The 17788-nt window shown below is 34.0% G+C and overlaps 1 protein-coding gene across 5 annotated transcripts in view; it reads right to left on the bottom strand.

The window, feature by feature from the left end:
* Positions 1 to 17788, bottom strand: part of LOC126812825 (glycerophosphocholine phosphodiesterase GPCPD1) — a 43022-nt gene that overhangs the window by 9194 nt on the left and 16040 nt on the right. For 2 of the 5 annotated variants that reach the window (XM_050539104.2, XM_050539105.1), the window contains exons 3-11: positions 17065 to 17222; positions 14251 to 14298; positions 10154 to 10305; positions 8028 to 8093; positions 6965 to 7075; positions 6698 to 6860; positions 2351 to 2480; positions 1996 to 2050; positions 1657 to 1749 (exon numbers count right to left, since the gene is read on the bottom strand). In XM_050539104.2, the coding sequence (XP_050395061.1) occupies positions 1657 to 1749; positions 1996 to 2050; positions 2351 to 2480; positions 6698 to 6860; positions 6965 to 7075; positions 8028 to 8093; positions 10154 to 10305; positions 14251 to 14298; positions 17065 to 17222 (976 nt within the window). Of the gene's footprint in view, positions 1 to 1656; positions 1750 to 1995; positions 2051 to 2350; positions 2481 to 6697; positions 6861 to 6964; positions 7076 to 8027; positions 10555 to 14250; positions 14299 to 17064; positions 17223 to 17788 lie in introns of all 5 variants that reach the window. The other 3 variants (XM_050539109.2, XM_050539110.2, XM_050539107.2) reach the window with 3 other exon arrangements.

Below are 17788 nucleotides of genomic sequence, written 5' to 3'. Positions count from 1 at the left end.
TCTCAACCAAACAAATTGCTTATTGCTCTGCTTACCCTCATTATCGAACTTATTCAAGGTATTGATGTGATGAAACTATACACCAAGTTTCATCACTCTCACTTAATTAGAACTAATGTTATCGTGTCCCAAAGCATCCACCAATGGACCAACCCTTAGCAGAAAATTCTCATTTTCGAACTCCATCAAGGCATTCAGCTAATAAACACACACCAAGTGTGAACATTGTTGCTCAATTAGAAGGAGAGTTATTATGTCCCAAAAGTGTGACAGACAGACGGACAGACAGACAGATGGACGAACCCATTTTAATAGTCGCCTGCTTTCCTCGAAAGGCGGGGGATAACAACAAGCTCCAGATGGTATCTCATCTAAACGATTAGATGTTTTTTTAATGTTTTTTTAATGAACAATTTTTTATTTAGATCTGAATGGAAACGGGAATGGGAAATTGACTTAGCCTATGTAAAACCTAGGGACAGTATGGGGGGCCCAGAGCCGGACAAAGTGAGGAGCCTCCTCTCTAGAATAGGTCTGATAGCAGAGAAAACGGTGCTTTCAATAGTGTATCCAGAAAAAGAGAGGAAGAAATGGGGTTTAATGTCCACTCAACACAAACAAGGTCATTTGGAGGCTAACATATGGTTCAATTTCATTTCAATAATTCGCTTGCGCGTAAGGGTCTTTAGCAGTGGAAGGAAACCGGAGGACGTGGAGAAAACCCATGAGGTTGAACAGACGACCCTACTCCTTGTCACGTACAACCGGGGAATCGAAACCACGCCAGTTGACTCAATGACAGACCTTATGATACAACGCGTGCATGCCGTCCAATCGACCATCCACCCCTTACCCACCCCAAAAGTATATCGAGCTTATGGACAAATTTAGTGTGTGGCAATCTTACCATTTCATCTAAAACGAAAACCAGTGGCTGCCATGCAGGATACGCCCACATTTTGCAAGAGATGGATAGAGAACAAGCTAAACACAAAGCGATTTTTTGAACAATCAAGGGCCATAATTCAGGAAGTTACGATCCGATATGCACGACTATCGACAGGAACCAAGATCTTTCGGTTATAGATGTATTTCAAGTTTCATCAATACAGGATCAAAATTGTGACTTCTAGTGGGTCCACAACCTTGATACTCCATATATTTACACTATTTGCGTACCAGGGATGGCCATTTTGTACAATCAGGGGCCATAATTCAGGAAGTTACGATCTGATATGCGTGAATATCGAAAGGAACCAAGATCTTGGGGTTATAAACATGCATTTCAAGTTTCTTAAAAATCGGATGAAAATTATTACCTCTAGAGTGTCCACAAGCTAAAAACGTGATTTTTCGTACAATCAGGGGCCATAATCCAATTAAGTTTCGATCCGATACATGCCAATATCAAAAGGAACCGAGATCTTTTGGAGATAAACCTATATTTCAAATTTCGTCAAAATCAGATAAAAATTGTGACCTGTAGAGTGTCCACAAACAAATTGTGGACAGACAGACGGACGTTTATTAGATTACTATTTAAAGAATACAATTAAGTCCTTATTTTTTACAAATTTAAGTAAGGCAAATGATTATTGGCCCCATATTGAGGCTTTAATGTATTATTCTTTATTCTAACCTGTTTTATTAACCTACCTTGCTATATGTAAGGCATACTTCAAAATCATGATAAACAACAGTATGTAAATCTTTTGTTAACATTACATCAAATTCTACTAAATCAGCACCCTGAAGAACATAAAGAATGATTAATTCTACACTTTTATTTTGTTGATAATCATTTTCCACAAGACTAATTTAATAGCCCATACATATACAAGCTCAACACTCCCCATTATTTTAAATTCTCATTTAAGAAAACTGAGCGGGAGTTGGTTTGTTTATTAATTTTAGTTTCACTATTGGCTTAACTGTCAACTGTTGAACAGTCAATAAATAAAATGCAATCATCAATCTTATTTTTTAATAACTTACATTCTGTGCTGCTGCTGAAAGGGAGGCAACTGTATTCTCTCTAACAAGAGCTAGCCTACAAGAAAAAAATAGTTTTATAAAATTAACAAAGAATTCTTGATTTCACAAAGTCGCAAACCCTAGATGATTACAGACTGATGTACACATCGATGCCATACCATAACCTGTCCTGTTTGAAAAATCCATACATTACCATAATGGTTAAGAAATATGTTAAAATCAAATTTGGGAAATTCTCCTTTGCACAGATCAAATATATCCAGTTGGGCATTTCGGGAATGGCAACCGACAAATTAAATATAGGTGTATAATAAAATGGAAGCAGAACTGATATTTCATAGCTCAAAATACTTACTTTTTATAAGATGAACCCATGCCTCTATGGCCGACATCCAAAGACACACCAAGAAATTTCCAATGACTTTGAAAACAAGATTCCATGTTGAATTTAATGTTCTTAACTGGTTTGGCAATCATAAAATGAACTGTAAATAAAAATAATATTAATAAAGGCAAGGTGTTGCCTATGACATTTTGACATGAAAATATAGACTCAACAAGAAACTGTGCAGCATTGATTAACAATGGCTGGGATGATGTCATATTAAGGTCCGGTACCACAGTAATTGGTGGTACTTGATTTTCAAAATTGGATTCATACAAAGACTGGCTCTTTGCACAGTAATGGGACATATTACTTCCACCAGGAAGATTAAAAGAAATGTAATAATATGCCATTTATCTATTTTGATTCATACCAAGGGACCATTTAATGAATTTACCAGCGGCTGCCAGGCAGGATACGCCCACATTTTCGAGAGATGGATAGAAAACAAGCTAAAACGAAAGTGATTTTTCCTACAATCAAGGGGCATAATTCAGGAAATTACAATTCGATATGCGCAAATATCGAAAGTTTCAACAAAATCGGATAGAAATTGTGACCTCTATAGGATCCACAACCTTGATATACCATATTTTTACGCTATTTGAGAACGAAGGGCGGACATTTTGTCTGTTAGTTTTGGGCCTATTTTCACGAAATTCGAACTCAGTCGTCCTTAGGGTGTAACGGTGATATAATAATATGTTTTTTTAAATTGGATAAAAATTATGACCTCTATAGGGTCCACAAGCTAAAAACGCAATTTTTCGTACAATCGGGTGCCATAATTCAGTAAGTTATGTTCCGATATGAACAAATATGATATGATCAAAATAGGATTAAAATTGTGACCTCTATAGGGTCCACAACCTTGATATACCATATTTTTACGCTATTTGAGAACGAAGGACGGCCATTTTATCTGTCAGTTTTGGGCCGATTTTCACGAAATTAGAACTCAGCCGTCCTTAGGGTGTAACGGTGATATAATAATACGTTTTTTTAAATCGGATAAAAATTATGACCTCTATTGGCTCCACAAGCTAAAAACGTGATTTTTCGTACAATCAGGGGCCATAATTTAGGAAGTTAAGGTCCGATATGTGCAAATATCGAAAAGAACCGAGATCTTTGGGTTATAAACTTACATGTCAAGTTTCATCAAAATAGGATTAAAATTGTGACCTCTATAGGGTCCACAACCTTGATATACCATATTTTTACGCTATTTGAGAACGAAGGACGGCCATTTTATCTGTCAGTTTGGGGCGATTTTCACGAAATTCGAACTATAGGGTCCACAGCCTTGATATACCATATTTTTACGCTATATGAGAACGAACGGCTAGTTTGTCTGTCAGTTTTGGCCCGATTTTCACGAAATTCGGACTCAATCGTCCTTAGGGTGTAACGGTGATATAAGAATACGATTTTTTAAATCGGATAAAAATTATGACCACTATACGGTCCACAAGCTAAAAACACAATTTTTCGTACAATCAGGGGCCATAATTCAGGAAGTTACAGTCCGATATGCGCGAATATCGAAAGGAACCGAGATCTTTGGGTTATAAGCATACATTTCAAGTTTAAACCAAATCGGATAAAAATTGTAACCTCTAAAGTGTTCACAAGCTAAAAATGTGATTTTTCGTACAATCAGGGGCCATAATCCATGAAGTTACAGTCCGATACATGCCAATATCGAAAGGAACCGAGATCTTAGGGTGATAAACCTATATTTCAAGTTTCGTTGAAATCGGATAAAAATTGTGACCTGTAGACTGTTCACAAACAATTGTGGACGGATGGACGGACAGGGGCGATGACAATATACGTCCACATGAAAATGTGGGCGTATAAAAATTCATACATTGGGATAGCTTAGCTGGTTTGCTCCTTCATATGAGTGTTTACGTAACAGTACCCAGAGATAGCAAAAAAGAACCACAGATATTGCATGATAAATAATGACCATTTAAGGTTTAGAAATGACTGTTGGAGGTTTTTTTTAAGTTAATACTATGTCATTTCCACCTTATAATAACTTTGAATGGACTGTTTATTACCATTACTTTTAAAATTATAGATGAATTATCAATTGGCATAACTTGAATGGAAAATAACAACTGTTATATATCTACAACATTTATTTTCTTGATTAAATTATTTACAATAATTCTTATTCAATCTGTGAATTATGTATTAAACAAACAAATAACAAAATAATCTGTTGTCAAGCTTTCAGCAAAATAAATGCTGGTTTTTGTTCGCTATATTGGATGGAAATTTGGTGTAAGACATACTTTATGGCCAATTTTATCAATGTGACTGGAATTATTGTAAAATATCAATGCTTAGACTCTATACAAAATGTCAAGTGTTACATTGTCATCTCAGATGGAAAATGGGAAAAAACAAGCCAACAGTGAGGCTGATGTCCCCCGCTGAAATCCCAAAATAAATAGCTGACACATATTAATTAATCGCACATTTATTTTATTCAAAAGTATCCAGCAATCAAACTATACACTAAGTTTCATCACTCTCTATCAAATAGAATCAAGATTATCTTGTCCCAAAGCATCGACCAATGAAATTGATTAGCTCTGCTTATTAGTTTCAGCTCGAAATGTTAATCATTGAACTCAGTCAAGGCATTGACCCAATAAACACCTACGCCAAGTTTGAACATTCTACCTCAATTAGAAGGAGAGTTATTGTGTTCCTTCGTCTCAACCATCTAAATTGATTATCGCTCTGCTTACCCTCAGTAGAAAATGTTCATTATCGAACTTAGTCAAGGTATTGATGTAATAATGCTATACATCAAGTGTCTTCACTCTCACTTAATTAGAACTAAAGTTATCGTGTCCCAAAGAATCAACCAATCAAATTGCTTATCTCTGCTTAACCTAAGCAGAAAATGCTCAACTTTGAACTCCATCAAGGCATTGACCCACTTAACACCTACACCAAGTTTGAACATTCTAGCTCAATCAGAAGGAGAGTTATTGTGTTCCAAAGTCTTGGCCAATCAAACTGCTTAACGCTCCGCTTACACTGAGCAGAAAATGCTCATTATCGAATTTAGTCAAGGTATTGATGTAATGAAACTATACACCAAGTTTCATCACTCTCACTTAATTAGAACTAAAGTCATCGTGTCCCAAAGCATCAACCAATCAGACAGACAGACAGACAAACCCATTTCAATAATCCCCTGCTTTCGTCGAAAGGCGGGGGACAAATATTAGAAAACTGAAGAAAAGATATTGTTTATTTTTACAGCCCCTAGAGATTGTGGTGTTGTCCTAATTCAGCATTTAATCATTATAGAACAATTTTATCCAAACATACACTAAAGTTTTGTTGGAAATCCAAATCCTTATCCAATAGGTACTAGTTTTCAGGAGTTTGGCTCTATCCAAATTATTTGGGTTTCAAACTTTTTTTTGAGAAAAAATAATATATAATTTTCATACAGGTATTTTATATTGTCTTTTCTGTCTCCCCAACCATATATGAATTAGGAACAATAACAAAGACATAACAAATATACATACATTTCTATTTACAACATGTCCAAGTTGATTGCTATGTTTTATCCCTTTACTGTGCAAATGCCATTCTAAATATAGGTTGCCAGGTAACAAAACATACGCCCACAGCAGCTAAGTTGTCCGGGTTGTTGCATTTTTTTTTTCTTTTGTCAGAAATGAAAACATTTACAACACACTAAAATCTGATTAGAAGTAACAATCCATTTGGGTTCTAGTTCTGCCTTATTCAAACATTTAGCATACAAAACATTTAATATCAATTTCCATAATCATTGGAAATCATTGAAAATTGACAGGCTTCTTCATCTCATGACCTTAAACACTGTATATAAATCTAAAGTCAATCAGTTCTTAACTTTAGATTATAGATCTTCTACAGGATTTTTCAAAGGGGTCAAGGGCCACAACTCTGGCAGTAATTATCGGAAATAGTTAAAAATCAATAGGCTTCTTCGTCTCATGAACTTAAACACTGTGCATAAGTTTAAAGTCAATCGGATATTAACTTTAGCCTCTAGAGCGTTCACAAGATTTTTCAAAGTGATCAAGGGCCATTATTACTTTGGCAGCAATTACTGGTAATCATTGAAAATCAATAATCTTCTTCGTCTCATGACCTTAAACACTGTGTATAAACTTAAAGTCAATCGGATATTAACTTTAGCCTCTAGAGTGTCCAGTCTACAAGTTTAATATATTTGAGAGAACCCAATCTTTAATGATAAATCTAACAATCCTCACTACCAGTACTTACTTGCGATTTTTCCAATTGGTTTATGTTTTAAACTCATAAGAGGTAGATGTTTTTCTTCAAGGGTATGTTTTGTATTTAGAGGTAATATATGAGTGTAACCAATATATTGTGGTTCCATATATCCATTAGAGGTATCCTGTATATAAAATTCTAACTGAAAACCCTGTAATAAAGGAATCCAATGTTACTACACTCTTAACCCAAAAAATATATTTCCCAATATCGTAGCCCTTACCATTAACACTGCTATAAATAAAAGAGTCTTACCAATGTTTCAGGATGTAAAGTATTAGTCGTAAATACCATAAAATCATCTGGTTGATAGGCTTCACCAAACTGATTTTGTTCATGTGGTTTACAACCATCCTCTCGCAACACCTACAATAATAAGATAGTTACTGGACAATGGAAAATAAACTAACAGATCATTCTATTTCCTTGCTCAAGGTGTCACAGGTCGGTTGATGGTCGATAGCAAGTCAGGTATAATAATCATATATGAGCTTCGTAAAGCTGGAAGTAGTATAACTCCAAAACCAGAAGTGGTATTGCAACCATACCAAGCCTATGTCACTCCCCGACTCAGCTTTGGGCTGCCCTAGTTTAGATTAAACAAACATGGTCAGAACCTATCTGCAAATTTACACATGGCAAAATAGGTATATTTTCCCAATCTATTCAAATACAACAATATTTTTTACTAACTGCTGAAACTCACGATCAGTACAAACCGGCAAATGCCATTTCTATTCATGATGGTCGTGTAACTGTATAGAAGAACAATAGACGTTCTACAATTATATATTGAACAAGTCTAGAACAGGTCCATGACGTATATATGGCATGGAAATAGTGATTTAGTTCTACCTAAATATCATCTAAATCTGATATATTCAACTGTGTATAACCACTAAAAACATCGAACACACTAAATAAGAAAATTTGCGCTTGACAGAAGCCTAAATATGAACTCAACTCAGCCACTTATTTTCTGGCTTTTAAGTTGTATATATTAATAGTGCACTTGTCTCAATTGCTCCAGCTTAAATTACTTCTGCTTCGACAAAATGAATATTGGTGTATAAAAAAAACTGTGTAAGTTCACCCAAAAGGAATACTGTCTCAATTTACCAGTTTCGGAATATACCGGTACTTTACATTTTCCAAACACAAGATGAAGGTCATTCTTCTTCTCAACCAATCAAAACATGTAAAGTTACCTCGATGAGTTAACTGCATAGAAAATTAATGCTATTTGTTCAGACTAATATCCATTGTAGTTGGAGCACATAGGTGTTCCGAGAGGTGTAAAAGTTGTATATTTACTTACAGATATTTGAACATCGTTAATTGAACAAGACTGTGGGCCTTCATTACTATCTTCATTAATATCCACCTGAAAATGGCATTAACACAATCTAAGTTATTGACTGGAATTTCAAGGTTGTTACAGCTTATCATGAAGGTATTGTGAGTATTTTAAGTGTGGAGAAAATATCCTGAAACTTTGATTTGTAGAGTGTTCACATGGCTTTGACGACAAGGATTGTAACTTTATATTTAAATCAGCATTTTGTCTACATAAAACGCAAAAACTGTAACAAAAGCGTTTTCATCAAGTCATCTATGAGAGGGCAATAACAATGCGAATAATTGACATGAAAAACTTATTAGGGTTCATTTGCATGATATTCAAAGCAAGTTTGAAAAGTAAAATCTCAAAAACTCTGTTAACACGATTTTGATGATAAGGGTAAAAACTCTCAGAGAGAGTAAACGTGGCAACAGGTTACTCTGAATTTTGGATGCACTGACAAACAGCCAGAAGGACTGAAAACAATATATGACTACTTTTACTTCATACTATAAAATGTGAGCCTATAAATTAAAAACAAATAAAGGAATAAACAATAAAAGTGAGTTGTTTTCTGATTTGTTCTTATTATTTAAAATTATTATAAAGCCGCAAAAAAGCATGGTAACCATTATAATTAATTTATATTATATGTAAAGAAGCAATGATATTATTTATATTATAAATACGAAAATCAAAACAAAAATCATCAATCCTCCAACACTGATAAATTTGATTTGAATTTGGTTTGCAGGTCAAAAAGGAGAAGGTAATATTGACCAACATGATAAACAATATACTCAGAATAATATTTGATAACAAAACTAACTAGTATTTCTTATAAATATCAATTTAAATAGTGTTAGCTGATACTCACAATTCAAGTTAGATATTGTTATATATTAGTAGGTTTAAATTCAGTTTCATACAAATCTTTACTTGGATTTTTTAATAGCTATTTTGATTGCTGACAACTTTAAGAGAGCTATAAAAATATCCAGGGAAGGAACAAGACAAGGTTAGATCGATTCGTAAGTATTACAGTGTTGAATGCAAGAAATTATGATGATGGGTTAGTTGTATTTTACGTCCGCTTCCACCGAGGTGATATCGCAGACAAGAAATTAATGTGGAGATTGTTTAAATATCGTAACCAAAGAATTATATTAAACTCACATTTTCATTCCACCCCCCTCCTCCCTTTCCCTTTACCTAAAAGACAGATTCCAATAATTTCTTATTTTAAAGTACTAACACCAAAATTTATTTGCTGAGTGGTGATATAAAAAAGATAGGTTGCCAGGGAACGAAACATATGCAAACGGCAGCTAAATCGTCTAGGCAGTCAACAAGAGGTGTCACATATTTTTACATTTGTCAGTAATGAACGCATTTCCAACCCACTAAAATCTGATAGAGAGTAACAATCAGAGTAATTATCAGAAGTCATTAGAATTTTCAAAGTGATCAACGGCCATAACGCTTCTTCGTCTCATAACCTTAAACACTGTGTATAAATTTAAAGTCAATTTGATATTAATTTGAACTTCTTGAGCATCCACAAGATTTTCCAAAGTGACCAAGACCCATTACTCTGGCAGTAATTATCAGAAATCATTGAAAATCAATGGGATTCTTTGTCTCATGACCATAAACACAGTGGATTTTAACTTAAGCCTATAGAGTGTCCACTAGTACTTAACGGAAATCGTTGAAAATCAATAAGCTTCTTTGTCTCATGACCTTGAACAGTGTGTCAAAATTTCATGTCAATCGGATATTAACATTAGCCTCTAGAGTGTCCATTGTGGATGTCAGACAGTCGGACCAGGGCAACGACATGCTGAAATTCAATAAGGTTCCTAATTTCATAGGGAAAGATACCCATATATTCCAAAAAAGATATTTGGACTATTTTAGCCTCTATTGTGCTGTGCTAAGAAAGAAATTTAGTGTTAAGGCAATATACAACCATCTCCAAAAGTGGGTGTAAAAAAACACTGAGAGAAAACGAAAAATAAAACACCAAAAAAAATACTTAGTTGTGTAAGAAGATTTTTAGTTTAGGGCTACATGATGTAAATAACTGAACTGGTTAATACGTTTTTAGGCCGATAATCCTGTGGTACACATTTCACGTGCAATGTTTGGTGTTGATGCCGAGCTTTATGTATATGAATAGGGTTTCCTTGTAGTCTCAGCTGCACATAGGTTTGTGTTGAGAGCCATCCAGATGTCGTATTATGGTAACCATCTGAAAGATATACATCACAACTTAATATATGAAAAGTGCAGTGAACCAAAATATCTGGAACACCATTAGCAATCCGCAACCATCAGCATAGTGCCAAATTCAAACAAATCATTTAGTAAATGCATCCACAACTGGTTGAAGCTTACACTTTTTCACATCTATTGCTGCTTTCTGGAATCAAGATGTTTTTTTTGTCAGAAGAACATAGTGGAATTGCTGGAACACACAGATTAGCAAAGGTCCAAAATTCTGAAAAGAAAATAATTCAAGAACCATCAATGTCTGGTATCATTATCACAAAGAAATGCTGACTTTCAATGATGACACTTAAAGTAGGTAAGTCTCTAACTCCATATCATCCCAAGTCTTCGACATTGAAAACACGAATTATTTGTCAATATAAATCAACATTGATGTTGTGATCTTACTGGGAAAAGATGGGCTTCTGATATTCAATATTTAAAGCGATAATTTCATATTTTCTAAGAAAGTCAAAACATAATTATTTCTATGTCTTTTGCTCAATAGGTTGTCAACTCACTATTATACGATCATAGGTATTATTCTCCCTCTTAAAAATCCTTTGACCCCGGAAATAATAACACAATTACCTCCCTTGTTTTTCAATTCTCCCCCATGGAATAGCTTTCTTCAAACGTTTGAATTTGAAGTTAAAAATGATATTTTTGCCAATTTCTCAACTGGCAATAGTGAATTATAGGATTAATAGGATTATTCTTTAACAAGGTAGGACTGTTTATAGATACCATATATTTTAAGGCTTTATTTTAATAAATTTTAAAAATAGAACATAAAAATATGAAATTGCAACTTTAAACATTTTAAATATGTTGATGAATGTAAAAGTGTTATAAAGGTATCTTGACCAGTTTCTGAGATGTGCTCTAGAATAATAATTATACACCAAAAACTAATTCAAATGTGTAGTAAAAATTTTGTTTCAATTGAAACACGAATAATAATTATACACCAAAAACTAATTCAAATGTGCAGTAAAAATTCTGTAGTAAAAAATTTGTTTCAGTGGAAACACGAAAGTTATTAAATCCAACAAAATAGCTAAAGGCACAACTACTGTAATAAGGATGATGTGTGTAAAAAGTTTCAAAAAGATATTTTGATCGATTTATGAGAAATGCTCCGGAAACAAAATTGTACATAAAACATAAGTCAAATTTGTTTCCATGGAAACACAAAAATGATTAAATCCAAGAAATTCCAAATTAGCAAAAGGCACAACTACTTTAATAGGTTGATGTTTGTACAAAGTTTCACGAAGATAACTTGAATGGTTTATGCTTCAGAAACAAAATTGAACACCAAAAACTAAGTCAAATTTGTTTTCAAGGAAACACAAAAATTATTAAATCCCAGAAATTCCAAAGACACAACTACTATAATAGGCCAATGTTTGTAAAAAGTTTCATGAAGATATCTTGAATGGAGAGACATCCTCCAGAAACAAAATTGTACACCAAAAACTAAGTCAAATTTGTTTCCATGGAAACACAAAAATTATTAAATCCCAGAAATTCCAAAGACACAACTACTATAATAGTCTAAAAATTTGTAAAAAGTTTCATGAAGATATCTTGAATGGTTTATGAGACATGCTCCAGAAACAAAATTGTACACCAAAAACTAAGTCAAATTTGTTTCCATGGAAACACAAAAAATATAAATCCCAGAAATTCTTAAATAGCAAAAGGCACAACTACTATAATAGGTTAATGTTTGTACAAAGTGTCATGAAGATATCTTGAATGGTTTATGAGACATGCTCCGGAAACAAAATTGCACACCAAAAATTAAGTAAAATTTGATTCCATGGAAACACAAAAAATATAAATCGCAAAAATTCCTAAATAGTAAAAGGCACAACTACTATAATAGGTTAATGTTTGTACAAAGTTTCATGAAGACATCCTGAATGGTTTATGAGATATGCTCCTGAAACGAAATTGCACACCAAAAACTAAGTCAAATTTGTTTCCATGGAAACACAAAAAATATAAATCCCAGAAATTCCTAAATTTCAAAAGGCACACTATCGTAATGGGTAGATGTGTGTACAAAGTTTCAGAAAGATATCTTGAATGGTTTATGAGATATGCGCCGTGAATGAAATTGGGACCCACAGACGGAGGGAAGGACAGACGGACCCCATTTCAATATCCCTCCCTAACTTCGTTTGGCGTGGGATAATAATTATAAAGTATATTGTATACAAATCTAATTGTCAGGGGGAATTAATTCAGGATTTTTTTTTTTTTCAATCTCCGTATTTTTAGACAAATTTGTTATTAAATTCAGATTTTTGTGTCCATTCTATCACACTCAAATATAAGAAAGTAAATTAAAACAATAAATTCAAGGGCACATATCATAATCTCATAAAGTTTATTGTAGAAACAAATAACTCTCTATGTAAAAAGATAAAATGCACCAACTGGAACTGAAAATCAATTGAGATTCTGGAAATTTCCACATGAAATATTTGAATATCATGAAAACCATATTTCATATTCCTTTAGAAGTCATAAACAAAATACTAAAATTTAAAAGTTATGGGTAATTAAAATAAACATCTGTCTTTGTATCATGATTACAAATTGTAATTCTGCTTGTAATGCCACTACATATTGTTTATACTTTCTCTGAGATTAGTTCATACCAAGTCTTTTTGGAAATAATACACGCATGTAACAATAACAACTTTTACTCCTTCAATCTGATATATATCAAATCATAAGTTAGTTTGCTTCCTCTATATCAAAATTGTAATTTAAGCTTTTTCTTTTGTAATTTGTTGGATGTTAAGTCATCATACGCTAAATATAGCCTTCGATAATCAAAGATTATCTAGTAGCATTTAGCAGTACGATTTGTGATCAAAATACTGTACACACAAATATTACACAAGAATTAGTTTCAGTTTCAAGCTGGGTGATTAAAGCTGGCTCAAAACAAATTTCATTCGTAGGTATGTTATTTTCCTAAAACTTGTTTGTTTAGAAACAAAAACAGCTTACTATTCTTCCCTAGTACGTCTGATAATCCATTACTCAAATTTGGTTGAACATTTAAAGATATATTATGGGAGATTAGACAAAGAGCTGGTAGTTCGCACTATAATAGGTAAAAACTAGATAATGTAAAGGGAATTTGCTGAAAATTCCTGTCAAATTGATCCACCGTGAACCGAGTATTTAGCGATTGAAGTTTGGGCCTCGCCTCGATCATCATTACTAAAGTCGGTAGGATAAAAAAACATAGTCTTGATTATCTATTTTTTCATTTAATCAGAAGCAGAAGAGCTGGTTATAATCCAGTAAATATCGCAGGCTAGCGATGCCATCGAGAGTTGATTATGGTCTGGATTTATAAGTTAATTAATGTCTGATTAATAATTTAGATAACATTTGGCAGATTTAGCTCTTGCATAATGTATGTTTAAATAACAGAGAGAGAAATGGAGTTTAACATCCACTCAACACAAACGTGGTCATTTCGGTCTCAAAAATTCACTTAAACATAATGTATTTGGCTGTTGGAGGAAACCGGAGGACCTGGAGAATACCCACAATGTTGAACAGTCAACTCATAACCATGCCACCTGACTTAATGACAGACCCTGTGATCTAACGCACCACGTTAAACCAATCCCCCTTTTCTACAAGAAAAAAATATGTCCCAGATCAAATGTTATGGTGCAAATATTATGGGAATCAGACCCATATTGCTATCGGTTCCAAAAATTTCACTGTTCTAATCAATGTCTTCACAGAAACAAAAAAATTTGGTCAAGTTTACTGCCAATAATTTTCTCTCAAAAATTATAACTTTGTAGATTACTGCCATATGGACATAACAGGGCTGCACTGTATATTAAAGTGTAAAAGTAAATATTTATGAAATACTTACCGTAGTTACCAAACTGAGCTACAGGTAAAATCTGTAAATCATTCTCATCTACAAAAATACAATACATTGATCGAGCTAACTGTTCTCTGGGACAATTAGAATAGTACCCCATCTAATTAAAATATAGATCTATATTTCGTTTCATTTTTTATACTTTCGATGGCCTACACTACATGTAGATCCAACAAGTTATAGTGGGAGTTCACGTTCTATGACGTCAGGTACCAAGCAAGCGACATTTGACCCAATTACGTCAGTCATTCGATTAACCAATTAGCGACCGCCATGTATTTTTTATCTACTTTTGCTTTGTCTATTCACAGTTCCGCGCAAAAAAGGTCAAATGCTCGATTCGACAGACCATTTGATTGGCTGACCCCTCATTTCAAGCAGAACACGAGTTAAATAACAACGCTTCCAGATCCAAGTGTAGTAAAGACAAGTAAAATCGAAATTTTGAACTATAAAAACGAAACGAAATTGGATCTGTGTTTTAATCAGATTGAATAGTACCTAACCTTTATTTTGTAAACCCATGAATTATTTTAAATTTGTTGTGATTTTAGTAGAAAAAACATGCAGTTGCCAAGCAAGATATGCCAACATTTTGCAAGAGATAGACAAAAATCGGATAAAAATTGTGACCTCTAGAGGGTCTACAACCTTGATATTAATACTTTTACACTATTTGGGTATAGGGAGCGGCCCTTTTTTCGGGCAGTTTCCATCCGATATTCACAAGATTCAAACTCAACCGTCTTTATGGTGTAATGGAGTTATATTTAAACGGCTTTTAAAACCGGATAAAAACAGGATTTTTCGTACAATCAGTGGCCATAATCCATGAAGTTATGGTCCGATACATGTCAATATCGAAGGGAATCAAAATCTTTAGGAGATAAACCTATATTTTAAGTTTCATCAAAATTGTAGAGTGCCCAGAAACAAATTGTGGACATCCCGTTGACCGGACACTGGCGACAACAATATACGTCCACATAAAAATGTGGGTGCATAAAAATAAACAAGCCAGCAGTTAGGCTGATGACAATCCCCCACTGAAATCCCAAAATAAACAGATGACACATATTAATTAATTGCACATTTATCTAATTCAAACTGATTATCGATACTTAGTCTAAGCATAAAATGTTCACGATCAAACTCAGTCAAGGTTTTGAAGTACCTGGTAGTGAAACTATATTCTACGTTCTACACTCTGCATCAGATAAAATCAAATTATCTTGTCCCAAAGCATCGACCAATGGAATTGCTTAGCTCTGCTTAGCTTTAGTCAGAAATTTTAATCATTGAACTATAAAAATATTTTTTAAAGATACATTTTGGGGATAAAGATAACGAGATGGCAGTTCTCGCTATAATAGTTAAAAACTAGATAGTGTAAAGGTAATTTGCTGAAAATTTCAGTCAAATTGATCCACTATGAGCCGAGAAAGAAGCATGTGAAATTTTTGCATAGTCTCGGTCATCATTACTAAAATCATTAATATAAACAGCATAGTCTCGATTATCCGCTTTTATTGATTTAATTATCAATAGCCGTTAGCGGCATATAGGAATCTAATCCAGCCAACATCGAAGGCTAGCCTTGACATCAAGAGTTTATTATGGTCTGGATAATGTTAATTTTGTCAGGCAGTTTTAGTCCGAAATTCAAACTAAACCATCAATAGGGAGTAATCGTGATATGTTTAAGCAACTTTTAAAATCAAATAAAAATTGTGACTTCAGGGGCCATAATCAAGGAAGATAAGTTCCGATATGAGTGAATATCAAAAGGAACCAAGATCTTACAGATAAGCTGCCCGGCAATGAAACATACGCCCACAGCAGCTAAGTCTTCCGAGCAGTCAACAAGGGTTGTTGCATATTTTTTTCTTCTTTTGTCCGTAATGAAAACATTTATAACACACTAACATATGATAACGAGTAATGCTAATGTTTAGTATGCAAAATATTTAATATGAAGGGCAATAACTCTGGCAGTAAATAGCGTAAATCTTTGAAAAGATTCTTCGTCTTATGACCTTCAACACTGTGTATAAATTTAGAGTAATCAAGGGCCATAACTCTGGTAGTAATAATCGGAAATCATTGAAAATCAGTAAGGTTCTTCGTAAATACTAAATATAAATTTAAAGTCAATTGGATATTAACTTTAGCCTCTACACTGAAACAAGCAATTGTGGACGGCAGACCGACGGACGGGGGCGACAACAATATACAACTAGATTTCAATGTGGGCGTATAAAATGAAATGCAATGGGATTTAATGTCCTACTGTTCTGCTCCAACTGGGCTAATGAAGACGGACATATGCCATACAGTGTGCTATGAGGAAAATTTTGCCCAAGGAGCCGCACTATTGCCTACTCTTATATCAAATTTCCAACTGCCAACGGTTCTTTTAAGTGCACACCAATGTGTACACAGGACCTCAGTTTTTCGTCCCATCCAAATGACTAGACAGCTGTGCTTGTCAGGCCCTCCGTCCCGAGCACTGACAAGTGGAAACCACGTCGGAAAATCCTGATGAACTTTCTCAGCCAATGCAGAGATCGAACATCGATCTCCAGGCTAGCCAATGTGGGTGTATAAAAACTGTGACCAGGAAGTTATGGCCCAATATGCGCGAATATTGAATGGAACAGAGATCTTTGGTAGATAAATCTATATTTCAAGATTCGTCAATATCAGATAAAAATTGTGACCGGTAGTAAAATAACTTCAAATGTGGACAACTGGTCCAGACCCTTCCTACGTTGAAAAATAGAAGGTATAAATTCCCCAAACCTGTAATGAAGCTTTTTCTTGGATTAATATTTGTTTCCCATTGTTTGATAATCGCCTCTTTTTCGTCCCTATCAGCCGATTCCAGCAGACCAGTTATACAATATCGGTAGTTGATCTCTTGATTGGCAGGTAGGTCAATATCTACACACCATACATTTCTATGTAAACAAAATGATATAATCAATGACAGATATCACAAAAGGTCAGTTAAAAGTATTTGATAAGGTCAGCAATTTTAATAATTTAACATTCGAGCTCAATTGGGCTTAAGTATTTAAACCATCAGTCCTTAATTAAGTTCTATATATAAAATATATAAATCTCTTTTGTTTGTAATCCTTTTATTTGCCCATTTAAATTTCAAAACTTTTACAGTGATATGACTGCTTTTCGTCATGGGGAACATGTGCCTTTCCAAGATTCAATTATTTCTGATTTTTTTAACTGATTTGTTAAAGATACATTCTCACGAAAAGATTTATTTGGTAGTTATTTCCCATAAAAGTATGGCAAATTTGGAATACATGTAATGGAAAGTAGAGACGCCCAATCTTACTAGAAAAATACCGGATTCACTTAAACACCCATGAGGCAAGGACTGGGCAAAAATGTCAGGGTATCACTATTAGACTAACTGATGGCAACCCAACAGCTTATTGTCTGCCAGCTTGACTTAGGGAGCGGTTGTTATTTCTTGATCAAATGGTTAGGCAGTTCTGGGAAC

Source organism: Patella vulgata, chromosome 1 (assembly GCF_932274485.2).
Source record: "Patella vulgata chromosome 1, xgPatVulg1.2, whole genome shotgun sequence".
In the NCBI taxonomy this organism is placed as follows: Eukaryota; Metazoa; Mollusca; class Gastropoda; family Patellidae; genus Patella; species Patella vulgata.
Note: the sequence above shows the minus strand (reverse complement) of the source record. Positions and strands in the feature narration are given on the sequence as shown.